General features: G+C 64.2%; 2 protein-coding genes across 2 annotated transcripts; both read right to left on the bottom strand.

The window, feature by feature from the left end:
* Positions 1-1,764: 1,764 nt before the first annotated feature.
* LINJ_03_0460 (conserved hypothetical protein) lies at positions 1,765-4,794 on the bottom strand (the record flags this gene model as incomplete). The annotated part of the gene is made up of 1 exon (XM_003392141.1): positions 1,765-4,794. The coding sequence occupies one exon, from the start codon at positions 4,792-4,794 to the stop codon at positions 1,765-1,767; it is 3,030 nt and encodes a 1,009-aa protein (XP_003392189.1).
* A 1,514-nt stretch (positions 4,795-6,308) lies between these two features.
* Positions 6,309-9,182, bottom strand: LINJ_03_0450 (conserved hypothetical protein; the record flags this gene model as incomplete). The annotated part of the gene is made up of 1 exon (XM_003392140.1): positions 6,309-9,182. One exon carries the CDS (start codon positions 9,180-9,182, stop codon positions 6,309-6,311), a length of 2,874 nt encoding a protein of 957 aa, XP_003392188.1.
* Positions 9,183-9,191: the final 9 nt, after the last annotated feature.

The raw sequence follows: 9,191 nt of genomic DNA, 5'->3' as shown, positions 1-9,191 counted from the left end.
AGGAACTACAGAAGTGGCGACGGTGGCCGTCGGGGGTTCTGCACCCGACCTTGCCGGGGATGATAATGAAGCGGCGTTGCAGCCGGCCGTGGTGAGAGACGTTGCAGGCCGCATAGCGTGGGAGGGGGTGGGGCGCGATGTCGGATGGGAAAGCTGCACACGTCAAGAACGGCGTGTGCGTGTGTGTGTGTGTGCGTGTGTGTGTGCTTGTGTGTGAGGCATCCGCGCGTGTATGCGGGTTGCCGTCACAGCGACACAAGGTGCCGCTTTCTCGCCACGTTGGCCCGTCCCGTCCGTCGACCCCTCCCCCTTTCTTCGTCGAACACACGCACACACGCCCTTGCCTTTGTTTCTGCTCTCTGTTGTGCTGCCGCGTTGTATGCGCTCGCGTACGCATCCCCCGGGTGGCGGGAGGAGGAGGAGGAGGATGAGGAGGAGGGGAAGGGCGAAGGACACAAGAAGGAGGAAGAGTGGAGGAGATGATGTAGTGCGAGGGCGGGACAGGCGTGGGGAATGGATAAGCACTCGCGGGCGCTGTCTCCTCCGCGAGTGTGGAGGTTGGTGGCGCTCCCCCCCCACAGACACACACACACCACCGAAGGAAGGCGTGCAGAGGAGAGAGACAGAGGGGAGATGCGCCGCAGCCACGCGATCGCCAACACGCGGGGTCCGGAGAGAAAGAGCGACGCCGGTGCGCGGTGTGTTGCGTGGGTGGATGCCGGGCCATGCGCACCTCATACGCTTCTTTCGTTCGTTGTTGTTAGGATCTGCTCATCAGCGGCGCGCTCCCGCCCTCTCCGCGGCCTCTGCGGACGCGTATCCCCACTGCCCGCCGGAAGCGCCCTGACGACTCGCTGGGCCGATGCGTGGGCGCACGCGTGCCTCCAAAGCCTGATAAGAGCACAGCGAAGCGTTGCTGTTGTTTCGCTTCTGCGGTGTGTGCGTGGCCACACAACACCGAACTCCAACGCCACTCGACCCACCGACCCTGTCACAGAACGCCCCACATCCGCTCGCTCATCATGCCGGTCGCCACCCCTTGTGATGCATCTCCCCCTCCGGGTGGCGCTCAGGCTCCCGACACCCCCAGTGGGTGGTGGGAGGGGTGTGTGAGGTACATCTGAGCCACTGTGACACTCTGCCCATCACGCGGATGGCACAGATGTGTGCAGTGTCGCAGGCCACTTCGACACCACGCCATCCCAGGGCCTAGCCGCCGACCTCCGTGGCGACGCGTCCCTCTGAACCTCCCCCCTCCCCTATGTCGTTGGTGCGTGACACTGCGTCGCCACCAGTAGTGGTTCTGCGTTGAGCAAGGGGATAGAGGGAGGGGCGGGGTGCTGGTCTCTCCCCCCTCTACACACACACGCACACAAACACACAGAAAGAGAGTGGGGGTGGGTGGGAGCACTGGCGTCTCGAGACGCCACGCACTGCGAGGCGCTTCGCGCCGTCATCAGGGCCGGGCAGAAAAATCAAGCAGGAAGAAGAGCACCCATCCTCCCCACGCGCGCGCGAGCCGACGCACGCACTCCTGGTGGAGTGAATGCACATGCGCCTTCGCCTCCTTGATCCGCACCACCCTCCCTCTGTGTCAAAGGCGGCCCCGGCGCATCGGCGCTACCGCTAACCCGAGGAAGAGAGAGAAGCCACATCATCGAAATCGCCATCCGCGAGGCGTCTGTGAATGCTGCGACACAGACGGACGCACGGACACACAACCGCCTCTATGCACGCGCGTATACCTGTAGTCTCCGGCGCTGCTCACGACAGCATCGGCGTCTTCACCGGGGCGTTGTGGGACGACACCGTCATGGCACCCACCCAGCGCTTCCCATTCCGGCCCAGCAGGAAGGCGAGAACGTTGACGATGCCGTTGCCCTCTGCGTACAGACAGCGGCCGCGGCCCTCCGCCGCCGCTGCCGCTCTGCCGGTGGTAATAGTGCGCGCCTTGGACGGACACACGGTCGCGTAGTAGCGCTCTTCGTCGTCGTCGATGGGCACCACCCGCTGTGCCTGCTGCGCGTCCTTCGGAAAGATCGACACGAGCTCGCCATCGCTGCCCTGCGCGAGCGGGTTTGCCAGCTCCATGCGAGTGGCGCCGCACCAGACACCGATCCACTGGCGCATGGCAACACAGCCAATCAAGACGGCGGCGATAGCGCTGTAGTGCAGCACCCACACCCCAAGCATCGAGGCACGCGTCGGCCAGATGTAGTAGCGGAAAAGAAAGACTCCGCGGAGCACGCAGCTGCCAAGGATAGACGGCTTGTGCGCCGCTGCTGCGGCGGACGCGGCTGCTGCCTTGACATAGTTCATCGTGATTTCGTCCAGGAGGCGGTACTGGCGGCACGGCAGCCCGTGCAGCCACACTTCCATCGCCGTGTTCAGCCAGGCGAAGCTCAAGACAGGCGCCTCGGCAGCTAGCATGGACGGCGTCGCCGCCTGTAGGCTTGTGTTGTCCCACGTCGTCGCCGGCATTGGCCCTCTGGCGGCAACGGTTGCTGCCATCGCCTCGGTGGTCTGGAAGGCGAAGAAGGCGTCGCGATACCACGGTACGCGCTCCGGGCAGCGCAGCAGCACGCGCGTCTGCTGCGTTCCCCACGTCATCACCAGCAGCTCAAACAGCGCAAAGCATGTCAGTGACAGGACGAACAGGAGGTGATTCGAGCGTCCGATCGGGCTGTCCAGCAGACTCGAGTAGCCGTCGTAGCCGCGCACGACGATGTCACGCTCACGACAGTAGAAGGCACGCAGCGGGATCTGCATGTGGCGCTCCTGGGAGAAGAAGCGCGGGTGTAGCCAGCGGTACTGCCGCGACGCGAGGATGCGCCAAAGAGGTGACGTGCGCAACGTGCCCTCTTCCGACGCGCGCATCATCGACCGGCCAGCGAGCAGCTTGCACAGCACCGCGCATGTCACGGAGGTGAGCAGGAGCAGCATGAGCACCCAGCGCACGAGGTTGTTCGACTGCGCCATGTACGCCTTCTCGGCGGCCACGAAGGCCGGGGTGGCGGCGACGGTGTCGGCCTGGAACTGGTCCAGCGGGCTCGACTGGAACGTGAGGAGGCGGATGAGAGAAAGACCAAAATAGTGGATGAGGGGCTGCCGATCTGTGCCGTCGGCAGTCGACGTAGCGCTCGTGCCCCACAGCGCTGCCGCTGCTGCCGACGCCGCCTGGCGCTCCTGTGCTGCGGCGGCGTCGCGACCGGAGAGGGAGAAGAGCGGCACCAGCCCCAGGCTGTTCCACGCCCACACCTGGACGACCAGGAAGGTGAGCCAGATGAACAGGTTTATCGGCTCGCGCAGGCGGAAGCGCCACGTGCCGCGCACCGACTCCGCGATGCTCATCGCCATACCGACTTGCTTGATCAGCGGTGGCGGCGGCCCGCTGCGGCTGGTCTGCGTCGGCCGCGGCGCCAGCATGGACCACAAGACATTCTTGAAGAAGAACATGCCAAACGGAAGGTAGCTTGCGATGGGTGGCAGCACCTTCATCAGAAGGAAGGTGAGGGCGAGGTACACGGGGCCTGCGATGGCCATCATGGCGAAGGTGGTGTTTGTGCGGATCATGCGCAGTGTGCCGGCAGCTCGGCGGTCCCGCACGCACACGTACCGACCTCTGCTAGTGGTGTTGATGGTGGCTTCTGCGGACGCTTCCAGCAGCGCTACCTTCACCGAGTCGGCCATCTCGCTGAACTCGCGGTCAGCAAGCGCGCTATCGGAGGTGGTCGCCGCCGTGGCAGCTGTCAGGCTCGACACGGGGTACGACTCCAGCACATAGACTGCCTCCGGATGATTGCGGACGCGGGCGTGCTGCAGCGCCGTCCAACCGTCGCTGTCCGTGATGTGCCGGTCGGCACCGCGGCTGAGAAGCAACTCCATCACCTCAGAGAAGCCCTCGCGCGCGGCCCATACCAGCGGCGTGCGACCATGGCTGTCCTGCGCATCCACGTCGTAGCCCCAATGGTCTAGCAGGTATTGACACGTCGCAGGAGAGTTGCGGTAGGCGGCCCAGTGCATGAGCGTGTGCCCCTCCACATCACGCTGCTGCGGGTTCAGCAGGTAGTATGGCTTTTTTGTGCGCGGGTTCTCACGCGTGGCGGCCTGCGCCTGCGGCTCCAAGGACGGCTTGTAGAAGACGAGGCCGTGATCGCTGGTCTGCAGGAGGCGGCCTTCGCGCGCCGCGTCCTCAGTGAGCATGAGCAGCAGAGCAAGGTGGCCGCTCTGCACGGCCGCGAAGGAGGCGTCGAAGCCCTGCCGATCACGGTGGCTCGGGTCGGCGCCGTGGTCGAGAAGGTAACGAACAACGTCCGTGTGTCCGCCGGTAATGGCCCACTGCAGTGCTGTGTGGCCGAGCCCGTTGACCGCCTCGAGCGGCGCGTCGTGGTCGACGAGGAACCGCACAATGGACAGGTGCCCCTTGAAGGCGGCCCACATGAGTGAGGAGGCGTTGTTGCCTTCGTACACCGCCCGCCGTGTGGGGATGTCGACGGTGCCCTGCGCCCACATCAATATAACGGCCTGCAGGTTGCCGTAGGCGCAGGCCTCCTCGAAGCACGACGGGAACTGGCGGCGACGCACGGCGTCGTGTTCCCGAAAGAGTCGCTCCGCTGCTGTGCGAGCGCGATGCTGCTCCGCCGCCGCTGCGAAGTTGCCGCGGCCCATGATGTCGTAAGGGAAGTCATCTGCGGGGTTGTGGTAGTGCCAGCGCTCCGGGTTCGGGGTACCGGGCAGGTACTCGTCAAGCCCGACCTGCTGGTCCCACATGCCCTTCATGCGCTGCAGCATCATGTCGCCGAGATGACACGAGCTGACGTCTTGTTCTGTGCCTTCTGCTATCTGTGCTGGGCTGGCAAGGCCGCCTCCCCCTCTCCCTGCGGATGGTGTCGTGATAACGCACGAGGTGGATGGCTCGCTCACCAGCGGCCGTCTCAGCTGGTGTTCGCCGCCGTGGCCGTATCTTCCTCTTACGTCCTACCCAGAGGCGAGAGGCGAGCACACTCGAGGCGCGAGGACTTGCGTGCCCGTGCAGGCGGTGCGTAGCGATAAAACACACGTGCGTGCGCCCCTCCTAAGGAAAGGAAGCGGGCGATACAGGCAAGAAGGAGTAGAGAGGAGGGCAGGTGAGAGCAAGCAGCTGCGTCCTCTCCAGAGGATGCGCTGAGGGGCGGTGGGGTGTTGTATGGGGTGTGCAGGTGATGTCACGCAGCGAGGAGGAGGCGTGGGGCAAACTTAAGCCAAGACATACAAGAGAAGAAGGCGAAGAGCAAAAATGCGGCGGGCGTGGTGCCGATGCGAGAGGGGGGGAGGAGGAGGACCAGAACGGATAATAGCACTCGATGCACGCACACCCCCACCCACCCACCCACACGCGCACACGCTGAGGCACCGGTCGCAAGCAGAGGTACGATGGACACGCACGGCGAGCTGGTTTCCAAAACAAAACACAGCACAGCGATATAGAAGGAGAATAGGCGTGCGTGCGTGTTTGTATGCGTCGGAGAGGCCCGGCGTGCTGAGGTGAGGGTGGTGGGGTGGCGACGTGTCGGTCTCTCTTGCACGGTCGCACTCGTGTGCCTGTGCGATGATGCCTGGGGGGTCAGTGGTTTGTACGGGCAACAAGTTTGTGCTTGTCTGGCCCTTATATACCTACTTGAGTTGTGTGGTGTACTACTCCGTGGAAGAGAGGTGCTAGACACAGACACAGAGAGAAGGCTCAGAGAGTCAGGGGAAGACGGAAAATAGTCTAGAGCTGAGATGGACACTCAACGAAGGCAGCTGCCTGCCGTCGTGAAAGGGGAGGGAGGGGTGGTGGTGGTAGTGGTTGGTGGGGGGTGTGTAGGGGCTGCGTGGGGCAGGGATAGGGCGGTCGGGACTGCAAGAGGCACATCAATGACGCCCCCCTTGCACCTCCTCTTCCTCTGTCTTGCCAGCCACATCAAAACCCATTCTTTCTGCACGGTACTCGCGTCACGCGTTCTCCGTTCTCATTTTCTTTTTTTTTACTGTGGTGCTTATCGTTCTTTTTAGCGTCTCCGGCCGTGCGCACTCTGCGTATGACCGGCTGCCGGCACGGTGTGTCGCGCTCGATCCCCCCCAAAAAAAAAGGTAGACAGCGATGCTACACACGCCACACAGACATGCCGGAGAGATGGCAACGCCACAGTTCTTTGTGCGTTGGAGATGATGCACGGCAAGGAGAGGGAAAAGTGGTGCGTGCGTGTGGAAGGCAAGCGGCGTGGTCTTGCATTCGGAGGGAGACCACAATACAAAGAAGATGCTGGCGCACCAGCGCCCTCCGCCCTTCATGCCGCCGCCACCTCTTCCGCCTCTTCGTCCGTCTCTGTGCTCGTGGCGCCAGCCCAATGCTGCACACCATTCGGGTCGCGAAGCCGCGTCGCGTAGCGACCGGGATTGGCGCGCAGGTGCGCTGCCAGCTCCTCTAGCGCGCGCCGAGTGTACTCCGCACCCTCCTCCTCGTAGCGCTTCAGTCGGGCCCCCGAGGTGCGCAGACTGGCGTACCCCGTACTGCTGCTGCCCGAGGTGGCGGCCCACGAGGAGACCGCCAGCGGTGTCACGTACCCACGCGCTTGCTGGGCGTCGTGCGGCACCTCTTCAAGCGGATCGTTGACCGAAAACTCAACACTCTTGCCGCGCATTGCCGGCGATAAGAAGCGCGGCGTGGCGCGCGCAAGTGACCGCGCCTGCCACAGTGTCCACAGGAGAGCCGCTACAGCTGTCGCCTCGGTGTTACGCAGTACACACAGCCCCCATAGTGTCCAGAGCAGCGCCCGCACGCACCAGAATGTTGTGGCGCGCAGAACAGCGGGCGGGACGAGCCAGTTGAGCAGGATTCCGCTTCCGACGCACATGAGCACAAGAAGGCCAGAACCGAGAACCACGAAGACGCTCAGTGCAGAAGTGGAGGAGTCGTCATCCGCGTCGCCGCCGCCCTCAGCACCGGCCCACCCACGCCCACCGCCGGACGCGGGCTCTGACAGGGACAATATCATGTAGTTGATGCTCTTCACGACATTCAGAAGACCGTCCATCATCGCCGTCGACCCACCCAGCAGCAACGCCATGGCAAGCATGGCCAGCTGGAACGAGGTGCCCTGCAAACGGCGGATCACGTACCAGAGCAGCAGGAGCAGCAGCAGCAGCACGCCGCTAAGGCCTGTCACGAGGTGCTTCACGAGAGTGCTCTGCGCGACGCGCCGCTCGAGTTGCCATACTACCCATGCCATGATTAGCATCTGCAGCCACAGAATGTCGAAGCTGCACGTCTCCTCCAACGACACCGGAAGATGATCGGCTGCCGCGGTTGACTGAAACAGAGTGCCCGCCGCGGACGCCGAGGACGACGGCAGGGCGACGAGTGCGAGACACATCGGTTTACCGGCCGACAGCGATGCTTCCCACTGCATGTAAAACGTCTCCCGCTCCTCACCTGCCACGACCTCCTCGTTCTCCACGAGTTGCGCGTGCGTGTGCATCGTGCGACTGCCGAGCATCTGCTGAAGCGCGATGGGGAGAACCGACTCACCAAAGTTCTGATGTGGCCCCAACTCCTCTCGTACACGAGCCCGGAATCCCCGTGCAGCTGCGACGGCAGCCGACCTCGAGACACCGTCATCGGCCGAAATAGATGCCGCACGCGACCACGCAGCCGCTGCAGCGGCTGCCGCGTCGTCCCCGCGGCTCGTGCCGGAGAGCAAGCGGGCGGCGAGGCAGACTACATCCTTCATGATAGACACCATCCATAGCTGCGGGCTCGGCGGCGACGACGGCGGACCTGTGCGTGCACGCTGCCGCCGCCCTCTTGGAAACACCGCCATTCCCGCCGCTGCCGCCGCCTGCTGGGCTTCTCGCCGTCGCGCCATCGCGTCTTCCTCGAGTAGCAGCGAGGCTGCGTGGACGGCCGGTAGAGAGCACACAAACGACGCGGCTGCCGGCTGAGACTGCGTACTCGGCACGAGTTGCACAACGGGCGGAAACGAAACCACGCGCAGGAGCGAAGCCGAGCCGTGGGTCGACATCGCCATGCGGGAGAGCATCACGTGAGGGGGCATGCTGCTCGTTACCGTGCCATCGCCGCCGCCGGCACCACCTTTGCTGTTGCCCTCATCAGCCGCCGCTGCTGCGGCCGTGCCGGACCACGATCCTATATGGATGCGCAGAGCCACCCGTCGGCGCATGAAAACCTGCGCCCACGCCGTGCCGCTGCGCCACGCAAACACGCGCAGGTTGGCAATGACCTCCGTGGCGGAGCACCGGACGCAATGCCCGAGTCCAGACACGTCCACGACAACTGCGACAACACTGGCGATGGGCTGTACGACGGCACGCACGGACCTCATGAATGACAACGATGATGCGTCACCACCTCTCTTGCCCGCTTGGGCATCGCTGCCGTGTTCTCCACGTTGGACGCCGGCGGTGCCGTGGTGCCAGCCTGAGGAGAGAGAGCCAGCCGCTGCACGTCCTTCATCCGAGTACAGGGCGTTGTAGCTGCGCACGCGCCACGCCGTTGCAGCATCGGGCAGAAGCATTCCTCGCACACCCCCGACGGCGCCGCTGGAGAGTTGCGATCCACCGGCTGTGGCAGCGGCAGCGGTGCTGACGTTCATGAAGTAGCTCGGGAACGTGCTCTGCAGCGGGGCTTGGTGCGCCGGTGTGCGTGGACCGATGTGCCAGATGAAGATGCGCGCCGCCGCCTCCGACGACGAGGCTTGCTGCAGGAGGTCATCCCTGCGGTCGCCGCTCAGCTCCTTGCTGATGCGGGGGAGCACGCAGTCACCAGACAGTGGCAGCGAGGAGGATGAGGCGCGCTTGGCGTACAGCTCCTGGCATGTCAGCAGGCCGGCCGCGCGTGTTGTCCCTGCTGTGTGACGCATTGGTGCTGAGGTAGCCCCGCTGGTCTGCTCGCTCGTGCTCGGTGCGGCGATGTCGCCGATGCTACTGTCGATGTTGTGCGCTGCCGCGCCACTCTTGCCACTTGCGTGCCCGTGGTCGATGCCTTCATTGCCCGTCGACGATGCAGCGCAGGCAGCGTGGCAGGCCAGCAGGAGAAGGACGATGCAGAAACGAATAAAAGACCTCGTTCTCGCCGCCAAGGGCGAAGACCGTATGGCAGACGACGCGGACACACCGCAACAACGCTGTGTGAGAGGTGCCATGTTGCTGCA

This window comes from Leishmania infantum, chromosome 3 (genome assembly GCF_000002875.2).
Source record: "Leishmania infantum JPCM5 genome chromosome 3".
NCBI classification, from domain to species: domain Eukaryota; phylum Euglenozoa; class Kinetoplastea; order Trypanosomatida; family Trypanosomatidae; genus Leishmania; species Leishmania infantum.
Note: the sequence above shows the minus strand (reverse complement) of the source record. Positions and strands in the feature narration are given on the sequence as shown.